The 23,174-nt window shown below is 47.9% G+C and overlaps 1 protein-coding gene across 1 annotated transcript in view; it reads right to left on the bottom strand.

The window, feature by feature from the left end:
• Nucleotides 1-23,174, bottom strand: part of LOC128875161 (uncharacterized) — a 216,135-nt gene that overhangs the window by 142,269 nt on the left and 50,692 nt on the right. The window contains exon 3 of the mRNA XM_054120535.1: nt 1,142-1,244. Coding sequence (XP_053976510.1) covers nt 1,142-1,244 — 103 coding nt within the window. The remainder of the gene's footprint in view (nt 1-1,141; nt 1,245-23,174) is intronic.

Genomic DNA, 23,174 nt, shown 5'->3' with positions numbered 1-23,174 from the left:
AATGCTTCATATTCCTTTGGAAATAATGACGTCTTTTTACTTTCTTTGTTTTCGAAACAAGAGGCAGAGAAGCTGCTCTCTCGCGACCTGTCTTTCTTTTCTGGAACACGGGGAGGGTAAGAAGAAGAGGCTACCTCGGAGGAAAATGCAACTGCGTCCCCGTGGGACTAGAATTGATATGTATTCCGCGCCGCGGCACGTCCAATCTATCGCGGGTCAAGCAGCCGGAATTTTAAGCGCGATACACACCAACGTACATCCAGATCTCCAAGAGGGTGTTTCGTACCAGTAACGTACAGGGTGTCCCGTTAGGTTTTGAGTTACATGGCTCATCTCCACGACCACGATCTACGATACTTGATGTTTCTAAATAAGTTTTCTATTATAAACGATCTCACACAGATTTACAAGCTACAGACTTGCATGAGAATCGTAGGATACTTTCATTCGATACAAGTGAGTAGCACTTGTTTTCTGGCTCATCGAGGGTCAATTTGGTGTGGAACATTTCAGGGAGGATAAGTGGTCAAGATTCCAGCTGCTCCACCCTGTATATTCGCGAATATTGTGCTCCAAGTGTAGCGGACAGCGACGAACACGGACCAATCGCTTCTTCTATACATCCTGAAACTTACGAGGGCATAAAGCTCGCCCTTCTCTCTCTCTCTCTATATATATATCGGCCGATACGTATGCATACATAGGCGTTATGCTAGGAACGGATCGCGTGCGCCGCCACAGAGAAGGGTGAAGCGGTGGCCGCGAAGGGACGGCCACTGGTCATCGTCGGAAAATTGAATTTCGTCCCCGAGGGCCGCTCGGATGAAGTATGCTGACAGTTGGAAAATTCGCGTTTTACCGTGTGCACGCGACCCTGAACCCCCAACCGCTGGAAAATCTTCGACAACCTATTTCGGTCGTCTCCAAGATGAATCCTTAAATTGGGGGTGTATTCTTAAGTTTGGAAATTCACGAGTAAATTTCACGGTCTTAGATTTGTATACTTTTGTATTACTTACTACAAGCACTTGTAGATCGTTGTACGTCTAATTCAAAGAAGGATTACTCGGAAATATCGAAGATTGTAGTCTTCGTTTCATTGTATCGATTAAATAAATGATGGAAAACTTGAGGTACTCACCGTGGGGCACCCAACCATGGTGACACTTGTCGCAGTACCGGATGTGTCGTTTCCCCGGCGTGAAAGAATCGCAGGAGCATCCGGTGATGGTGCACCTGATGGACTGTAACGCAAACAAAGTAATGATCAGCACGAAAAGTAATTGGTCGCTAAAATTAATGTTTGCGCTTGGTAAAAGAATGGTCAGACATATTTTACATTCTTTTCTATTTCTTAGGCATTGTTAGACGCCACTCCATTTATCACAGATCAGGTCAAAGACGATCGAGCAATCATCGAAGTTCGTTACGCGAGAGACTTGGATAAACGTTGAAAAACAGTGGTCGTTCGTTAAGACTGAAAAGGTGAAACGTCTTGAGAGTGAGTTTTATTCGTCGACTTTTCAGCCTGGAGGAAATATCCCCGGACAGTTTGGCGCGGATTAAAGGATCGTTGCCACGGGCGAGTCGGAAAAAAGGGGGTGTGGTATTTTGAGTGACCGTTTGGCATAACGCCACCCCAGAGGAAGCTCGTAAGAGACGAGGCCGCTCGTCGGATTTTAAGGAACGGTGAATATTTTCCGCCCTTCGGCACGAAATTAACCCCTTGGGAGCCACCATCCAATCCGACCCCCGCGGCTGAAAGGAAGCAACCAACCTCCTGGATCGGGTATTACTTTATGTACGCGGCGGAAAAGTTTATTTTGCGCCCCGTTCCCGGTTACCTACAGGTATCCTTGGCTCTCGGTGCTTCGTTGCGACCGAAACAAGGGGAAAAAAAAGTATTAATTCCTCCTCTTCCATCTTTCACGCGTTCGAAAGTTCCCCGTTAACAAACACGGATCCGCACTAAGGGGAACTTCCGATCCTTATTAAACGGACGCCCTTGTACCGTCCGACGTCATTTTCATCATGGCTTCGCGAGACGACCTGGAAATCTCTGCCGAGGGCGCATCCAGCTTCCAGGAAAATCTACTCGCCGAGGAAAGTTTCGCGAGCATTTACCGTTTTGTTAGCAACTTGACGAACAGAGGGATAATTTTTTATTTGTATGCACCGCGAATTAAATTTGGTTTTCAACGAATCTGTGGAGGTTCGTCTTACGAAATAAAGTCTGGAATAGTAGCCCGAACGAATAATAAATACATACTCTAGACCTGCATAAGTATACAGCTTAAAAAATCGCAAGAAAAGAAGAAAGAAAAGTGAGTCACATTTATCACGTGCTCGTCGAACAGATACGATTGCCTCGGTGTGAATTTTCACGGCCGATTCTCAGCTCGACCACCTCTGCCGTTATTTCCTCGAAGAAACAGCCATTAGAAACGCAACCAGTCACTCGGTTCGCCGCACAGACAGCCAATAACCGCACAAAGAAACGCAAACGTGTTTCATTAGCTCGCAGGACGAGCCGATTAATCATTCGGTGGGGAGTTGTTTTCAAAAACAGCGAATTGATGAACTCGTCGGCGCGCTGGCAGGGTCGTCGTCGTTGTTCCCGGGTCTAATCGGAAGATATACAACCGCGAGGAATATACAGAAGCTGCGAGCAGCGTCCTTAAGCGGGTAGTATTAAGCAGAGGAACGGCGATGATAAAACGCCGCGCGCCGGCAGAGAGCCGGCAATAAATGTTTCGTGGCTCGTAAAAATGTTATTGCCTCCTGTACACCGAGATAGCGAAAGACAGTGCGCGAAAGAAGCGAAGGGTATGCAAAGGAAGGAGGAACAACCGCCGTGTCCTCGTGGAAAAAGAGCAGCCATGTGTTGGAAGCGTCGTTTGCCTACGTGACACCACGAGGAAGCGACAGAAGTTCGAATCGAAGGTGCCTTGTGTCGACTTGTTCTATAGGCTCTTCGAGTCGAAAGGCCTTGGTCAAACGGAGCGTGATCGGATGATGAATAATCGAAAGTTTCACATATTATCACGCGAGGATAGGGGAAGTTTTAATTTAAGGATTCAGGAGCCATTTGTGGGACAGGACAGTTGCAATACATGGGTCTATTGGTACCTACATTCAGAAATTTCATTACGCGGTTTGAATGCATATCAGGATATTCGAATTCAATTAATTCTCCAAAGAGTCACGGGTGAAAGATATAAAAGTCGTGCTAGGGACTTTGTTTTATGCGAGCCACCCTCCCGACCTTAGGAACCGCTAATATCGCCATATAATCTGTCGCTGTTTCGAATAAATAACCCGCTGCGTGGCTAATAAAATTCGCTGGCTGTGAAATTTTGTCAGTCGGGACGTTCTGCGCGGCGGGGTTTTCCTGCGACAGAAAATTTCCTGCGAGTACGCTTCCACGGTGGCATGGGACGCTGTCTGTATAAAGACACATGGCCGACCGACGCAGCTCGCGCCTCGCTTCATTTGTCTTTATATTATCGCCACACGCCGCTGAAACGCTATAACGCTATAACGGCGACGCTTGCCACCCCCTTTTGCTCACAGGGCACATTCGCGCAGGAGCGTCTTTGCTTCTGGTGTGGAAAGTTTCACGCTACCTTTCCCCATGGAAGGATAAGGGGTGCAAGCTTTATCATAGTTTCATTAAGCTACACCTCCACACCTTTTCGATAATTCATGTTATAGCCAACACAATTGCTTGATTTACACAAGAAATGCAAAACACGATACAACACTTCATTTCATTCCAAACACGAACAATTAATTTCCCTCGCGCCTTAACGCGTTTCTTGCCCTACATGTCAAAGCCTGGAAATTCATTAATGAAGATGCCAAGATAAGAGAGTGGAACGCCTCTCGTAAAAGGGATAAAAACGATGCAACAGTGTTAACAGGAGATTCAGTTGGAGTACACGCAATTAACGAGGCCCAAGGTGCGAACACTCTCGACTTTCTAGACGCGTGGCGTTACACGCGCTTTTCATTGTATCGCGTCGCTGAAAAAGCCTCGCGGCACGCGCCCCGAAATTAGCGCCCGTAGCAGCCGGCTTTTTTGTCCAGGAACATCGACTGCAGCCGCCACTTTCAAAAGACCCCTATCGACCGTCGATTCTCGCCTGTCGTCGATCGTGATCGATCGCCACCCTCAAACGTCGAGGGGTTTTGGTTTTTCGAAAGGAGAAGAACTATCCAACTTGCTTTGCAAGACGATTTAATCTTAGAGGAAGTAACCCTGTCAAAGTCGACTCCGAAATGGAATCTTTAGATATCGAGCGTATCGTAGGAGTTCTCGACAATGAGATCGAACATTAGGATCGAAGCACAGTGGTTGAATCCAAACGAAACACGAGGATATCGAGAAAGCATTGATGGATGTTACAACGTATCGGAGAACCATAATTAATTGCACGAATGTGGATTACACGAATTGCCCGAACGTATATTTGCAGTCGATAACACCGGCGATGATGATCCTCATTATAATTGCGACCGTATCCGCGGTACTGGTACGTACAATGCGCCCGCGTATTGTTAAACATATCACCCAAACAGGAAATTCAGACGATGATTGTAATTCGATAACGGGAGGAATCGAATTACATTCCGAAACGCGTACGGCTGGGAGAATCTGTCAACAAAAAATGTATATAGTTTGTTCGTTGCACCGAACGAATTCACCCTGGAAACTCAAAATAAAAAGAGCTACGTTTCGATGTTTCGCACTTGAAATTTCATCAGGCATTCCTTGTGCCTCGAAATCTGACTCGAAACCGACTCGATGACCTCTCACAGAGTCGATACACTCCGATCTCTACCACCCTCGCCTCTCGATCCAACGCTTTTGCCAATCGAATAGCAACTATCTCAACCGTGCTTTTGGGTAGACTCATGAGGAACTGGAATCGTTACTTTCAATAAGGATTGAATCTACTTGAAAAGTTTATAGTTGTGGTCATATTATCCCCATTAGGGATGCCAATAGTCACCCATAGCTCGGGTACCTCGGGGTTGCTAAACCCGTACTGTAGCTATAATCGTAGCTACAGCCCCTGAGTGAAAAAAAAAATCGAAAAATTTGTATTTATTATCCGCACCACGTTACACTTCTTGAAATTAAAAGTTAAACAATATTTGGTTACAGAAAGATTCGTCGAGTTGTCCCCAGGATGTTTTCAACGTAAGCGCACGCGAGGCTGATCCGCCTAAAATTCGGTATCCCATAGTCGCAACTGTAGTCAATTTCGAGATTGATTACGCACACACAGACACATGCAGAAATAGAGATATATAGAGATAGCAGTTGGAGGCACGAAAGTACGAAAACTCGACAGCACTCGGCGACGATGATGTCGATGCGATATACCGCGGCCAAATCTGGCTAGCGGATGTACTGCATTCGTGTTTAATGAACGCCGCTAATCCCTACTCCCCTCTCCGCTACCTCGACCATTCCCGTTCGAAATGCAACGCTAACAGCGCACCGGCTGCGACTTGTTCATCGTTTGCAAATTAATTTGACCAGCGCGAATTAAACCTCAAGTATAAAGCCGGCCGAGCGGCTCGCGTCGACTGTTGCAGCCCCCATTAATGAGTTCGAGGGTTTAAGCTGGTCTCTGCGTTTTGCTGATCGGATCCCTCGTCCCGTTACTATTTAGCTCGCGCTCCGCGCTAACTCGCCCGAACGAGTCAAGTTAGGACCCCCGAAGACCGAATTCGAATCGAGTCCATGAAGTATGGGTGACGTTTATACGTCCACGTTCAGATCCAGAGAATTCACAACAAATTTATCATTATTCCCCAAGGTTTAAGTTCAGCCGAAACGCAGTTATATATATTTAACACTTTGGTGATCGTGTCACAAGTATAGTTCTAAGAAAAATGTATCGATTTTACTTGGTCGCTGCCATCTCTGCTTTTCCTCTTCTATGAAAGTTCACCTTCGAGGCTCTAGGGGATGTTGCAAGATCACATTCACGTAGTAACAAGCTGACACTGAAAAGATACTTTCAATTCCAGATCGAGGACATTTGTTGACTCGTTACACGCAATGCTGGATGTTGCAACACCAGAAGGAAGCAATCTGCACCCCCGTCGATCGGGAAACCACAGGGACGCGTGTCCGCGTCAGGGAAACGCGGCGGAACATAATAGGAAAAAAGAGCCGTTCTTCATCCCGATACGTTTTTATGTGTGGTGGAATAATGAAATGCTAACAGCCTGGCTACGGTTAGCATATTGTCGCGGCCACAATGGCAATTTGCGTGATATATGTGCCCGTTTTCCCGAGACGCGTTCAAATGTACCGGAATTAACTGGACGAACGGCTGCGGAAGAGCCACGTATTTCGTGGCCGAAGCTTGCCAAAAAATTCGAGGAATAAATAATTCTTCAGGATCCTTCGAACCCCTCTGCGAAATCCGGAGGATGAACGATTCTGCTCGAGATTTTTCTTTCTGCGGTAAAAACGTTTTATAAATACAATAAAATAAAATAAATGGATAAACAAGCTCTCCCAAAATGAAACGTGCTAAAAAATAACAATCTTCGCAACAATTTTCTTCCAGTGCAATTCACAGCGATGCAAATTAGGCGCGGGCGAGTCCTGCTGCGTCGTCGTTTCAGTGAAAGTGAAAAATTCACACCAGGGCCGATTAGTCCCCTCTTGGAAAACGTGGGGCAAAGATTATTTCGTCTAAAGAAACAGGATGTCGAGTTGTAGTGGAAAGGAGAGGGACGGAGTCCTGCGTGGACGATAAATATCGCGGTGGCGACGACAAAATATCGCAAAATAAGAAAGGTTCGCCGGCCCCGTGGGTTGACAGACGGCACCCTCAGGAGCACTAAGTCACGGCCTATGCTAACTTTCGGTCTGGCCGGACCCTTCTCTCTATTTCCGACCGATGAAATAATATCACCCCGATTGCCGCTCCTGATCCATGTAGCGTGAAACGTCCCGACGCTTCGAGGGCAGAACATGCGAGGGATTCTTCGGGAACAAGTCGCCCAGGAAAATCGCTAAAGGATGTGTACATGCACATACAGACACCACTCGTGTTTTCCTGTTTGAAATCTTGCCTCTTGAAATATCCTTAAAGGAAGAATTTCATAGCAAAGATATTTCCTTCGTCTTGACTGCTTCAAACAAATATTTGGTAATACTAATCGTTTAACTTTAACTATTCAAGTCCAGTCAAGTCTCACTCGATATAGGACAACAAAGAGTTAAGAACGCGTTAGGACAATTTGAATCCTCGCGAAGAAATTTAAATGCCCGAGTTCTATCCCCTTGGCGTGCGATTTCTCAATTAAAATCGCGCCCCAATATCCGGCAGCTCCATTCGCGCTCAACGAATGGTTGAACCAGGACGAGTTATTAAATCCTGGGGGAGGCGTGTCCGTGCCGAGGACGCGAAATATCGCGGCATTGTTCTCCTTATCGCATTAAAAAAGAAATCCTCGGCGCGTGGCCGAGCGGGACTCCGGGAGCGATCGTCGTTTTATAGCTAAACCCGTAGGATTAAGTCCTCCTACCCCGTTCCCCCAACCCCGCTCCAGGCCGGACATAACCCTCGGTTATTTTTCGCATTTCCCACCAGCTGTAATAATGAGATTTAAAAAGCACCCTCCGTCCGGCTTTTTGCTACCTGTCGGCGCGCGCGTAAACGGCGAACGCGGAAACAAAAATGAAAAAGAAGAGGGATCGAGTAATTTTCTACTCACCGGTTGGAGAGGACCATTTCCCACGGGTTCGGGATCCCCCAGGTTTGCGGCTGTTAACAATTTTCCTAAATAATTGAGACTTACGATCCGCGACGACGGTCTTCTGCACGGTTGCAACTGAACTTTCGCGTTCAGCGCAAAGTGGTGTATTTTTCGAGAAACAGAAATGTTAATACCCATAAATTTTGCACTCTACCATAGAAAAGTATAAAGTCAAAAGATTTCTTCAGCGAAATCGACTGCGTTAACAGCTTCGATGCTACACATCAAGCTCCACCTCGAAGACACCCAAGCTACTAGCACGATTTGGCAAAGGAAGTCCATAATAATAATAGCAATAATAATAATCGTAAGGCGATATCGTAAGAAATCTTTCCAGGCGTGATGGAGGGGGGATAGTCGAGCAGCTGCCCGCGGCAAGGATCGACGGGATCTCGCGCCCATCTTGGTCGGCGAAGGCGGCCAAAAAAATGACTAGACGTTTTAATAGAGCGAGTTTTCATCTATCGTCCTTATTGATCGGCAATTTCCGATTGAGTCGCCGTCCCCCGTGGATCGATCGCTATTGTCTCGGCCCGACTTGACTTTTCATCCTGACGGCCACACCTTGCGTCTACCCGCGATCCTTCGACGAAAATGAACCGTAATAGCGTAATGGCCGATGGAAGCCGTTCCTCCGACGGGAAACACTGCCGTTACACGCGACACGTGACACTCTACCTGTAACAGCCCTGGGGGAATGGGCTTTTACATCGAAAAGTGTCGGAAATTCCCTTCCTCCTTAATACCTTCGAACGATGGACTCTGATCGATCGTGATTTGGAAGCGCAAAGTAACCTTTGGTTAGTTGCAGTCAAGGTTTCGGGGCGTGACCCACTGTTCTTCGTTTACTATTCATCATTTCTGCGTCTCTTCGTTATTATAATTACCATCGCACCGAGGAAGTTCGCGCGATGGTAGCTCGCGTTTCGCCAATTTTAGCAAGTAGCACTCAAGCCGAGTCGTCGAGACTCTCGATGGCTGCTGATAGCTTCTTGACACGGGACAACCTTTCCTAGTAAACGTGCCTTTTGCCCCGCGAACGGGTCGTGACTTGGAACCTTCCTCCTGTTCGATCGGTTACGCCCATCCAGGATGATTAGGCGCCAGCGAATCTCGCGAAGGACGACTCGACGCAACGACTTGGCCTCGGAGAAAATATCGAAAACGATAGGCGATCGAATTAAGTACTTTTCGAGAATAGACATGTAGAGGTCAGGTGCCTAGTACGTAGAATGAATAGAATTTTATCACTTGTAAATTATACCATGTATACAATTACGTGTACATTACAATTACATTACAACAGTAATATGTGCCATGATTTCAAGCGTTACTAAATTGTTAACGCTCGAGAACAGGGAACTTCACGCTTTATTATATTATAGCGTACGATATTGAATAGATACATCTATAACCATTGTTACTGTTATTATCGCACCTTACATCATACTTGTAATTTCAATCTTATAAATCGAGGACACGATAACTAGAACATAGATCGAACCTTGGACAGCGTAATTGATGGTTATTGGTTATGCGAATATCGTTAGTCTTATATCGACGTCTTGAGTTGAATATTTTCTTCGATCCAAATAGAAGTAATACAACGAAGCTTCTGGGTTATGTTCTTACATGTTAACTTTAAGCATGCTACATTGCATACTGATGTATGATACATACATTCGATTAAACATTAATAACAATTACTTTGATTCCTTCTATCTCTGGGTCTCCAGTTGCAGCAAACTTCGCGTGGTGAGACCTGGTAATCGGTATTATTCGTGACGAACAATCCTTCGTCGCGAGTAATAGCGAGCTAATGGCTACGAACTTGTAATAAGATCTTTAGTGCAATTTTTTCAGGATAAACAATTCAACCAGCAGATCAACAATGCGAGGAATTGGATCGTCAACGAAATAAAAATGATAACGACACGCATCACACCGCTCGACGAGTGAACGATCAAGCACAAACGTGAACGATCGACGGACATCGATCCCGGACTATCGGAATTCTCGCGAGTAGAAAGGTCCTGGATCGAAAGGAACGCGCGTGTCAGCGGTGGCGAATAAATAATAACCGACTGCAATTATGGAATTCCAACGGACGGCCCGCGTCCGCGGAATTCTCGCGGGCGGAGCAAGGACTTGAACGAATCGAAAGGTCGTCGATACATATCGCGCGGCGATCGTCGTATCTTGCGCGGCACTGTGTAAAGAAATATCTGAAAATGTAATCTAGAGCCTCGATCAATTAATTCTCCCATTTCAAGGGCTGGGAGGATAAAAGAGGTTCCAGTAAAAATGAAACTTTAGAAATCTATGCAAACACAGGATCAACGTTATCGGTGAACAATGTCGAAACCCTACGATTCATTTAAAGCATTTGAAATTGATGTCGCATGGTTACCAGGAGACAAGATCGCAAGCGTGAGTATCCTGGGACACGGTCGTTCTCAGGAGAGTCGGCGCTCCAGAGAGAGAGTCGAGGTTTCTCAAATAAATCGGAATTTCAAAAGGATATTAAGGATGCGACGGGGCCAATAAGTTCCGCGGCTCGTGTTCGCCGCGTCGGCCGTTCTCGGTCCCCTCCGATGAGTTATGAACGTCCCGCGGTCTTGTCTTTCGCGCGTATTGCACGCACATAAACGCGCAAGGGCCCGACGCGCGCTGCGTGCACGTGTGCCGCGCTAAACGAATAATAAACACGTGTACGTCTATGCGTAATAGACGTGGCTGCGTATACTTCATTGGCCGCGGATCGACTGGCATAACTCGCTGTCACGACCGCGTGCAAGACCTCTTCGAGACTCTTCTAGGATATTGGCGATGTTCATCAGCTTTTTGTGTCATTTTTGGCATTTTGGGGGGGGGGGGGTGGACATCTTTGCCAGGTGAAATTTTTCACGAGTACACAACAGTGACAAAAATAAAAGGGAAGTAAAATGTGTAATGTTTCGATCGAAACGAATGCTAAAACCTTGTTGATGATAATTGCATAGAGATAATAATAATATTGCATCTGTATGGTACAAGCATTCCCAACCATATTACCAGCCAACGCAGAGGTGCATGGCACCTCAACGAGCTTGTTCCATGGAATATTAAAACACACGTTAGATCGAAGACGTGATTATCACGAGGTTCTTACACACCTGGAACTCAATCGTCGAGGCTTGTAATTTATCGCAATAGCAGCGAGTACATCGCGAGGGAAGATCGATCAGCACCTCCGTTCGCGAGTCCGCGCCCCGAACGGAGGGGTCAGGAGGGCGAGGAGAGTCGCGCCCAGGCCCTTTTCGGCCTGGGCCCGAACGAGTGTAACGCCAACCCCGACCGAGTCGATACGTGATATATCGGCTCGTAAAAATCCCCCGGGAATAAAATATCTCCGTTGGATCTCGGGGCGAAGGTCGTCGTCGCCGAAAGGGCCCCTCGCCGCGGTGCAGCGCGTTTATGGGTGACCAGGTACACGTATGCAAGGCCCCAGCGCACGTACCCGTAGGTGCGAACATTGTTAACAAGTCCCGTATTTTATACACTCCTGCAGAAACGGCTCGACTGCTGCCAAGGGGAGCATCCGGCCCAGGGGTGCTCCGTCACCCTTTTCTCCAAATTCCATCATCGATAATAAGAAACATCCTCGTTACACCGAGGTGATATACTTGAAATAAAAGTTATTTCATGCAAATAAATGTTGACGATTCAGGCCTCTTCAGTCTTCTTCGAGACTCTGCATGGACTTGAGCAACTCAGAATGGTCGCTATGACCGATATCATCCATCGTCCTGAACTTGAGGACTTATTTGGTACATCTAAAAATTGGAATCACGATAACCTAGAATTCTCCTCCTTCTCTCCAACGTTGAACCTGTCCCAGTACACCATCGAATTTTCCAATAAATTTCACCGACTCGAACTAACCCAGATTGGCGATGTCAGTCATGGAAAGTTGATCACTGCATTTGAAAGTTCCGACTTAGATGCCGTATTGTCCCGATGATCCTGCTCGATCACGTCGTCGCGACGCGATTGATCGATACGATCGCCCCGCTTGTAAGCGTGAAACTTCGAAACGCAGAAACGCATCCAGGTCAACCGGCGCATAAATCGCTTGGCCGCGGCGCGGCGTGAAACGCTTAACTTGAATAATCGTGACATAAATAAAAGGCTGGCGGCCTCGTCGAGCGATCCGACGTCCATTAACGCGCGTTAGGACGACGTTAATCCGTTGAAACGTATTTAAATTCCCCCGCTTACGCCGAGACGACGGACAATGTAAATAATTCTTGATCGATCGGATATCGATTGCCAGCCGCGAGAGGACGATCGCGCATTTACATATAGATAGCGCTGTCAATGTAAATTATTACGGCGATAACCGACAGGTATATCAATTTATCCTCGTTTCGCGCTCTTTGTTTCTCTTTTTTAGATTTCTTTCCACGCCGAAGCGTCGGGAAAAAAGCTACGGCACCGTTGACGCTGAAATTTTCTTGTATTTGTTTGGATCGCGTGGAACTTTCGTGGCTCTAATTTATTTTTTAAATTTAGTGGCGTGGAACGTATAAAAGTCATCGTACCAAATTGCATGAAATATCGACAGAATGTAAACAAATTTGGGGTGAGAGTGGAGAACAAATTTTGACCCGTAGCGATACTTCCCCCTGTTGAATCAGGGAAGCAAAATCGATGAGAATGAGCAGAGAAGGAATTGAGAACCCTCGAGACCGGCGACGATACTTCCAAAGGCTGTTACTCGAGTGGCCATAATTTTAAGCGTAAACACTGATTTGGCACGAGCACCGTTGTTCAGCGGACGCTCTTTTTAACTGCGCGTTATGGAACAATGAAGTCTGTTTACCGTGATTAACTCCTCGCGCGAACGAGAGCAAAAGCTGACCGCGACCATCGATTCACACTTCGCCGGGAGTACAAGAAATTCCACGGGGTACCTACTGGAAAAAATTAATTTTTTGGTCTTAAATAAGATTCGTGTTTCATTTTTCCAGAAAAAATGAATAAAAGTAATTTTTGCGTCTAGGTGTAGTCTCTTGAGAAGCAGAGGCAGTTCGTCCCATCCTTCGGCGTGGGTCCAGCCTGTGGAGACGACGCGGCACCCGGGGGATGGAAAAGGGTTTCCCCGACGCGGAGCAAACGAGTTCGGTTCTGTTCGGTCTGCTCGGTTCCGAGGAAGGGGGTGGCGAGAGCCATAGCGGAGGAGAGGACGGTGGAGAAGAGGTTAGAAGAGGAGAAAGAGGACGGAGAGGGTCGAAAGGGGATTGCTGCCTCCTGCACACTGGCCCCCGGGGGCGGCGTATTGATCCGGAGGCGGCGGCGGTCATCCGGCCGCTAATTAAATGCCAATCGCCAACCTCACCCCCTCCGTCAACTTCCCCTGCCACCCTCTCACTCCACTTCTCCTCCCTCCTTTGGCCAGCGGACTACCTAGCCGCCACCCCACCCCTTTCTACACTCAATTCACCCTCTACTTGCTCCGCGCCGGTCGTCGGTCTCCTGCGGACCCGTCCCCTTTGAACCCACGCGCCACCGCCATATCCTGCGATATCGCCATATCCTGAACCCAACCCTCGCTGCCCGTCGTCGTCGACACGCGCCCACGTTTTGTTTCAGCCTCGACGGTTCTGCTACTCGCGACGCGAGTAACCTTTATTACGCCGACCGTAAGCGCACCCCTCTTTGCGCGGCCACTGATTCTTCCTGATTGGGCGAACTGCGACCCGTCACTCCTCCGTTCCCATCCCTGACACCGTTCGACTGCAATCATTTGCTACCTTCCTCAAGTGTACATTCTTGGAAATGGGTTTGCGCTGCGAACCTACTATTCTAATTGCTCTTATCTGCGACATGATTGAACTTGGTCCGCGTCCAAGGAGTTCGACCCTCGCGATAGCGACCAGCGAAGGCCCAGGCCATGCATCATGCGCGAGAAGATACCGGAAAAAATATGAGAAGGGCGGCTCGCTGTTAATCTGGGACGTCCACGAAGAGGACGAGGCGAGCGAGATCGCTGGTAGATACAAGCTTTTCGTCTCCACGTGATTTACTCGAGTACTTCGCGCAGACGGCGACGAAGTAAACCAGTCACGTTCGGATGGAGTTTGGTGGATTCCAAAGGGATCCGAGAGTGCGAGAGAGAGGGAAACAGGCTGAGGGAACGGATCCGGATAGCCAGAAGGGATCAGCTGTGTTCTTCCGAAAGCGGAGTCCCATGGGAAGTCAATCAACTGGCCTTTCTTCGTTCGCCGCGAAGGGGTGACTCGCGATTCCTATCCCAGAGTAGATTCCGTTTGACCGAGCTCGTCGATACTCGCTACTCAGTTGATGATTTTATGTTCCACGATGGCGATCCTCGTGTTAACGATATATTGCTCATAGACTCCAGGTAGACGAAGATGGATACTCGTTTCATTGATCCAATCTCAAAACCCATCATATTTTAAAAACCTTTTGAAAGAAAGATGCGACGAGATGTGATCTCTTCAGCTACTTCATCAGCCTCTTCTGTAGTCTAGATACGATGATGGATCCACCAGCAGGTCCCTGCATCGTCTTGGAACTTCGTCTCGAAGCGTGGAACCGCTTTAATCGGCTATTACTTAACCGCGAGGAGCCGCGACGACGAGGAAGCAACGTCACCGATGATCATCGATTCCTCAGAAATGGTCGGCTACTCCTCTATACACGCGCCTCCACACACACATACACACGCCACTATATTAAATCGAAAGCGAGCGCATCCGAGGCAACTGGCTTTTTCAGAAGCGGGCTCTCCCATTGGCGGTCGAGTAGCCCCTTTTTTATTCGAGGCGGTGTTAATTGGCGCGGAAGTAATTAAGAGATGGCCACCCCCGGGGCCCCCTCCCCAGGTCTCTTATCCCCGCCAACCCCCTGACTAACGAGCGAACGTTGCTCTGGGAGATGGCAGCGTCGTGATTAATAACAAGGTCCTCTCCAAACCTTGGCGCGCAGCCTCCGCGTGGAAAGGTTGTAGGTGAAATTCCTCTCGGTACGCGCGAGCTGCAGCTCGCCGTGTACGCCGCGACCTGCTACGAGAAAGGATTTTTTTCCCCTTTCTGCGGCTCGTTATCTCTTCCTGTCTTCCTCCCTCTGGCATAATGTCGTTTCTCTCGAAACGTTCGTTCCCCGTATCCGCAGAACGACCAGTAATCTGCTCATCGATCACCCTCCAGTTAACGTGTCCGCGCGTTACCTCGGGAATCGACCCCCTGAGAAAAATACACGCGCGGTTATTACGTTTATAATTGGGATTTCGAGTTTCCGGGTCGACGCGCGTGGCGCTGGAACCTGGACCGAGGCTGGAGAACGATCGAATGGAGACGCTCGATTAGTTTCAGTGGATCAGCTTCCGAGCTGGTATATTCAACGGTCGAGGAAGACAATTGGATCGAGCTGCACGCTGGCTTGGGTTGCGTATTAGGCAGCGCGCTAGGTGACCATGAAGTCTCGATGTTGATGCAACTGTGTTTAGAGCCTGTGTCTTCATGGATACCAGTGAATAGAAATTAAATTGTAAGACACAGCGTGAATTTGAATCTCTAATGAAGAATTTCATTGTATCCTAGCTTCCCAGACATTGCACGCGTATTACTTGGGTCCGTAATGCGTTTCAATTTTCAAATTCCGCACTCTACGTGCGTCGAATGCCAACGAAGATATTTTTGCTTGCAATCTGGAAAAGAATTCGTGGATGCTGCACCGTCCAAAAATTTCAACCCCCTCGACTGGTCCGCGATCGACGGTCAGGTGTCCTTATCGTTGATGAAGTTGCATTTGCAAAGTATGTTTCTTGAAAATAAACGCACCTGGAACGAGACTACACTTCCGATGTTGTTAATATTCCTTCAGGTAAAAAAGGAGCAATGTATTTTCTCGACTGGAGATCCAGCCCGCTTCTAATCGGTACATCGGACGAAATTGTGGCCCCGGTTATTTCGTCGATCGGGAGAATCGATCGAGAGCTGGAGGGCAATCGAGTGGGAGTCCGATCAGGAATAGGATCTCGAGGAAGAGGAGCTAGCCAGTTCCCCGGGCAAGGCGTAGACACATTTATATATCGATCGGATATTTATGAAGATTCGGGAAGAACGAACGATGATCCGCATCTGCCGCGCCATTAGCCTAACCCAGGCCCGTAGCTAGAGGCGCCAGGTGTGACCTCCACGGCTCTCTAATGACGAGGAGCCGCGATAATCCGAGCAGCCCTGTCGATCCTCACGGATACATGGATCGAGATTGATACGACTATGCGGGAACCAAGCAAACCGCTCATTCCTGGCCATGGCGTTTTCGCTTCAGCCATGGTAACTGCATTTTCTTTGGATTTGAGGGATGAAAGTAGCCAAAATCCTATCAAAACCCTAATCATCCCTTCCAAAACGAATCCCAGCACCTTCCAACGATACACTCGATCCAAGAATTCCATCGACCATGCAGACTTTCCCCAGCAATCGAGAACCCAGCCCTAATCGCCCCTCAGCAATTAAATCTTCCGGATCGTCAGCGTTCATCGGACGATCGATGAAAGGGAACAAAGCAAACTGGCAGACACGCGTCCATCCTGGAGACGTCCGAAAACGGGGTCAAGAATTTCCTTGTAAAACGCCAGCCGCGATAACCAGGCTGAAATTGCGGACGAGGCCGATGGGTGGGTGTCCGTCGGAAACGACCCAGTTACATCGCGTAGTTAAAAGATTCGTCGAGATAACAGCATAACTTAGCTGCTACTTATCGACGAGGCTGCTTACGAATTGGCCCAAGACGATTTCCCCGCGGCGATCGAAGTCGCCTGCACGCAACAGGCGAGACGCCAGCCAGAGGAAGAGGAAAGAGACCCTCGGAGAAAACAGCGGGGAAGTGTCCGTGCCGGGAAAAGAGCGACTAATCGCCGCGATGTCGTCATAATTCGACACTGATTGCTGGTCGTTGTCGCTCCGACAGTAATTGATCATTTGCTTGTCGGGATAATCGACGTCACGACTCTTCCTCGGACTCTGCTCGCCTGCGTACGGCGAGTGGACAAATTGGCGTGGATCGATCCGGATGTTAAACAACGCGGATGTTCGTCGAATGCAATGTTGCAGACGGAACGAAGATAAGGGAAACTTGAGAAAGAATCTTTCGTAAGCATCTCAGAGTTATTAAGATGAAATTGAAAATCTGTAGGTGATTCCATATTATTTGTAGATTCTTGTCCGATCGAGGCGAAGTTACGTTTGATTACTCTTTCCGTTTCGATGGAAACCGTGGCTATCGGTAATTTCTCTGTAATTATTGCGTTCGAAATAGAATTTCTCCAGAGAAAGGGATCGATCGTTGTCTTAAAATTGTTGAACGACGAAAGTCGAGGGATCCAAAGGGGATAAGAGTTCGGAGTCGAAGAGAAAAGACGAAAGAAAGGGAGGATCGTCGTAGAAAAAGAGGAAAGAGTGATTATACGATCTCGTTGGGATCCCTCCTCTGCTATCTTCACCGTTTGCTTTTATACTCCTTCCTCTCCCCCTGTCTCGCTTCCTCGCATTGCTCGTTTCATCCAGCTCTCCCTCGCGAAGTCATTCGAAGATTCTGGCGCGTCATTTCCCGTAATGCGATATATACCCACGAAATCTCGAGCATCACTCTGCGGCTATTAATCTATTGGCAGAGCTCCAAGGCCAATGCACTTCTCTATATATATATTCAATGACGGGATCATGTGTAAAAGACCACTTCCTGCGCGACTGGATCGATGGACGATCTCTGAGCAGCCTGTTTAATGGCTAAATTATTCCTTTGCATCGAACTGTTCTTTTCCTACCATTAAAACGCTGCTGAAGTAAGAGCCAAAGAGAAAAAGACAAAAATCTTGAATGATTTTGTGATGGCTAGACTGTTTCGCACTTGGCGCCATTGATGAACTTTATGAATGGTTGATGCATATACACTCTACTGCGTATCTTGCATTTGAAAATTTACGAATCAGTGCGCATTGTAGGGTTAAACATATCGTATTAGATGTCAACAAACCCAAACGAAAGATGGCAGACTTCGAAGTTCATTTAATCCAGTTTGCTTAGCCGCTCTCGCTAATCCGCACCTATTCCTTTCACCCTGAAATCAGTAACACGGGGACCACGTTTGCATCGTCGCTGCTGATTTCCCCGGGTTTGGTCAGGCCACTTTCGTCCAGAATCGGAGCGTCCAATCGCGTCTGCGACGCGTACGTATCACCCTTGGCGACCCTTCGGAGCAAAGACGCCTTCTCTCGGTGACCGATTCACCCTTCGACGGATGCTTACGTAGCAAACGTCAAAACATTCGTGAAATATGAGGGCGCAGTCCAAGGGGAAGATCGATTCGCTGTGGCACCCTCGGATGAAGAGGCGAGTGCTCGCCTCGGCGAGGTGGTTCGCATTGTTAAAAGCCCGTAATAGATTATGCATTAAACGCGAGGCAGAATAGGAGAGATAGCGTAACAATGGATCAACCGCTGCTGGCCCCCTCGGGGACCCCGTCGTACGTCATCCGTCGATTCTGAGATCATTATTATCCAGGGAGTACACCGCTTCCTTCCTTCCTTCTTCGCGTATGCCACCCTGCTTCCGTCCTTCCTTCCCGACGCGGTCAAAAGACTCGCGTCACGTTCCACGATCCGTTTCGACGTCTCGAACGCCCTTCGAGGTGTACTTATCTGCCAGTGGCCCGACGTGAGCGGAAACGGAAAGTTTCGAGGAACTTTCCCGAAACGCTCGTGGATCCTGCGGAGATTTTGGGCTGGGTCAGCTTGGCCCACGAAGACTTGTGAGCAATGATACGTGGTGGACGCGTTCGATGTTCGCTTGTCTCCAAAAATCTCGCATCTCGGTTCCAAATTTTCTAAAACTCGTCTACATCCTCGTAGTATATCGCAGAAATGCATAGTAGAAAAAGAGGATGAATTAATATCGTTATCCCTAATCGCGCAGCACACATTTGAAATCTTGTTACCTAGCAGCATTCAACGCGTCCACCATTAAGTAATGATTACCTTATACGACCGGCTCGCAGGTGAATCATCGCCTCTATTAATTTCAAAATTGAAAAAAAAGACAGTCCCAAGAAGTTACTTCATCTTACGGCCTCTTAATGCTCCGATGCGCTCGAACAATGTTATTCGCACTTTCGATTGCGTTCCAATCCCAGTGAAAGCCAAAGTACTTCCCACTAGAGACCATTAAAGAATACTCGAGTCCATTACGTTCGAATAGCTACCGAACCTGCGGCACGGAACGTTAATCCAAATTAATGCAAGCTGGCGTCACTTGCCAGCCGCATGACAAATAGTTGATCCCGTCAGAAGCCGTGTCCCGTTGCAAGAGTGTTGCAGCGTTTCGCTAACATTGCAGCTGGCTTCATTAGGGGTCCGAAGAGTCACTGGTAGCGGTTGCCATCTGGTTAAGGATAACGTGCGGCGCGAGTACAGGAACCTTCGAGACCTTTGGCTTCGAGTCTGAACGACAAGGAATTGGAATTCTAGTGGAAGCATAGCTGGTTGAATTTTACTAGGCGATTGGAGCCTTTGTCGAGTCTACCTGGGAAGTGTCGGTGTCTCCCTAAAGCTCTCCAGGGCGAGTCGAGACAAAGAAGATGGCAGTCCCGCTCGAATTACCGGCCATTTCGTCGTCGTCGAGAGAGCGCAAAAATAATGCATGTAATCTGGCCCGTGAAGCCGTTTGACCTCTCGTCCAGGGTATAAGGTCTAACCCTAGCATTACCAAAATCTCTTGGACGGGATTGAAGGTGGCTCCAGCGAGGAGACAGAACGAAAGGAGAAGAAGGACGGGACGACCACGAGCGATCACGAGGATTACGGCAAGGCGACGTGACTTCGTATGTGAGATATTACACGAACGTGTAATTTCACTATTACGGCTAATCTGTTGACATTAGGGAACAGTCGGGCAAATTGTTGGGTCTCCGAATCGGAGCGACGTCCGTCGCAGGGCGACGGCGGCGGCTATTATGTTAAACAGTTTAAACTATTCTCTAAGCGGTCCCAAACGACCACCGCCACTCGCAGCGACGACTATTATTCTAATCTTGTCTTTCTCATTCCCTCGTCCGGCGAATCGTTTTCTAGCGGACGATGTGTGTCTTTAAACGCGGCGCTCCAGAAACCACGAGCCTAATCACCGTCCTCTGCGCCACCCCTAGACGCTAGACGGACGATCGATCCGCGACCGATCACGCAAAATTGTGAACCTCTTGAAAATGACGCGTACGTGTCCGGGAGAACCTGACCCGATGTTAATTTGCTCGCGCTGGATTCCGAGGGAATCCTGGGACCTAATTCGTATCAGGGCTTTTGTAAATTCGAAGTGGTGGCCTTTGATGAAAGCCTCGAAATGGAGATCTTTCAACTACCGTGATATGTAGTCAGATATAAGTCGAGGGACGCTCTGTTGCCATCTCATAAATTCGCACGAACGCTGAATCTTTTGGTTTCTGATATGAAACGACTTATCCTAGGACCCTGACGAGGAATCGGTTGCGGGAGCGCGGACAGCTCGTCGAAAAATAGCGACAATTACGTCCTACCTGGCCGAATCGGAGAGGTCAGCCGAGAAAGAAGAGGAAGAGGAGGGAACGGTGGTAATAATAACAAGAATGAGAATAAGAAATCGTTAACCGATCGGCGTTTCGAAAGGAGGCAGCCGCGGTGACGGCCGACAGCTGGGAGACGGGCGCGAAACCACGATCCACGGGATCGAAAAACCGCATCACTCTATCCCGTCGGTTTCATTGTCGAGTCGTTACGTCACTCTTGTCGCTTCCACGAGGACGCGTCACGGTAACATCGATTGTCGACAGTCATCGGGGACGATTGAGCGGTGCGACCTTCGCGCAATTAAAACCCCTTGAAGTTTCAGTCGTCACGATGAAAACGGTTGACAATGTCGACGCACGATGAATAAGCTTTTAATGTAACGGAGCCCCGAGAGGCTTATCCGTGGATTCCAGGCCCAGTCCGTGTCGTCCACTCCGCTCTACAGGACGATTCAAAAAGCTGAGACCGTTCGAAGACGCACGCGAAATTCTCGACCCGGAGTCAAGACGACGGAAACGAGAGGATAGACATTCTCGACGAGTTCGGAGATAGTTTCAGGTTAATGGTGCCGTTCGTCTGACAACATTAGACTTGCGAAATTGAGGCGAATGAGATTAATGAGCGAGAGATAACGAGGTGATTTTGATTAGCAGGTGACTTCGACGGCTGCGAGAAATTAAGGAGCTCTCGAGTGGAGACCCGACAGCTTCCACGATATTTTCTATTCACGCGTGTAGCCATGGCCAGGTTCACTACTCCTTTCTTCTTGCCTAAATCTTTCACAACGATAACTATTCTACTTGACACGGTGGAGGGATTACTTGACGACACTCGAGGGCTACCCGAGGTATGTTCAATTTTGACAGTGGCGTCTGAGGCTTCTCGGGTCTCATGGATTAAGGACATCAACGCAGAGAAACTGAATCGGTACCTGACGATCCAGTTGTCTCGACGTAAACTCTAATTATCCGAACGAGTAAACGTTGGCGGAGGAGAAATCAGAGAGCTACTATTACAGGGACTGCCCATTCATCCGAACCGTCTTGTTCTCGGACAAGTACGTCTAAATAGAGTTCCGCTGTAGCAATAGTGTTTTACCGCAATCTACAATCCTTAACTCCTCCAGGTGATGTTCATGATAGCCCTTTAATTAATAGCAAATGTAATTCGAAACGTGATAGCTAAATAAAAATTCCCTTTCGACAAGGAATGCTTGCCCTGAACGTCAAAGACGAATCCTTGAATCGCCCTGTACCCATTGAAGGAAGTATTCGGAGTGTCGTGGTGCCAGCTAGCGCCGACAACGCGGAGGAATTGGTGATTAATGATTACCGAGTTGTTCGCGGATGTAACAATCGGGCATATTCAATGACGTCGTCGCGAGCAACAGTTGCTGGAGGACGGTGATCGGTTAGGTCGCTCCTAATAACTGTTTCTTGCAACCGGGTGTCGGTGTCCTGGATAATTTCCTCGTTAATCAAATGACTAGGAACGACGACACGCGGCCGTGACGACGGAATCGACGATCTCCAGGAGGCAAAGTAGCTTGGACATCGACGAGCGAACGGTGACTCCGCAGATCGACATTTGCGAAGACGCTTTGACGTTTCCGAAGGCGATACTTCACAGATGGCATTTATTAACTTCTCGCACGTTATTTCGAGACGTGCAGCTGTTTTCAGGCTGTTTCGCGGCGTCGAGTGCCTGGGCGTCGAAGGGGACGCCATTTTCGCGTTAACAAGAAATTTTGAAGCCCTGTTTGGGCTCGTTGTATCCTTATTTGGTTCTTTTGTGGATAGAATGAAGTCTGTAGTACAACACAATTAGTGTAGACATACTAAGAATTTATCTAAATTTCTTTAAAAGGTGCCATCAATTTCTGTGGAAGAAAACTTTGAAATGCGTCGCTGGTTTCGGCGCGTGTGCGTGAGGAGAGGATGCTGGATGAAATAACAATGAGCGTCGTCGATGTCAGTCGAGGCGCAAATTACAGGCGATTGGTGGCATCTTTCGAAACCACCAGCGTTCCATAGGGTGACAAGCCAAGCCTGAGGATTCGGAAGCAATGGCGTCGCAACGCTAGGATTTAAAAAAAAATATCGCGACTACTTCAGGTGCAAATGTTGACGCAACAATTCATTTCTCTGGCTGCGTTTCGTTCGAGTTGAACGGATTGATTTGTCCGAAGCTACGTGAATTTCAAATAATGAAAGCATTTGGTTACTTTTTGCTTCAAACACCCGGGGAAAAAACAATTATCAAGGCAGGTATTTCGTGTTAATGAATTATTCCAACATTTGCGCGTTAGTAATACTTAATCGGTCCGTTTTTATGATTAAAGTTCTCGCGAATATTTCATTTCAACAAAAATCCAACATTTCATTAACGCTGCACCGCATTTCGGCCCTGGCCCCACAATATAATCCAGAAATAATGTTTCGCGTAACGGTATTTAACCAATGCACGGGTTTGCAGATATTTTCCAATTATATTACAGAGCTTTACACTTGCGCATTTCCAAAGCTGCAAGAATGTATTCATTTTATTCCATAAAAAAGTAACGTTTGCTTTCCTCGTAAGAATCACTTCCTCGCGCGTCTTCCTGAAGCTAAGAAGAGGTTCAAGGATCGAAAGATCTCCATAAATCCAAAGTCCCCTGCGTCCCACGCCAGTGAAAGGTGCAGAGAATAGACAGAGCGAGAAGAGTGTGAAGTGTGAAGACGGTTAGGGACTCGTTAGCTCGAATGATAAGTCGGAGCAATTTCACAGCTTGAAG

The sequence above is a fragment of the Hylaeus volcanicus genome, chromosome 4 (genome assembly GCF_026283585.1).
Source record: "Hylaeus volcanicus isolate JK05 chromosome 4, UHH_iyHylVolc1.0_haploid, whole genome shotgun sequence".
Lineage (NCBI taxonomy): Eukaryota > Metazoa > Arthropoda > Insecta > Hymenoptera > Colletidae > Hylaeus > Hylaeus volcanicus.
Note: the sequence above shows the minus strand (reverse complement) of the source record. Positions and strands in the feature narration are given on the sequence as shown.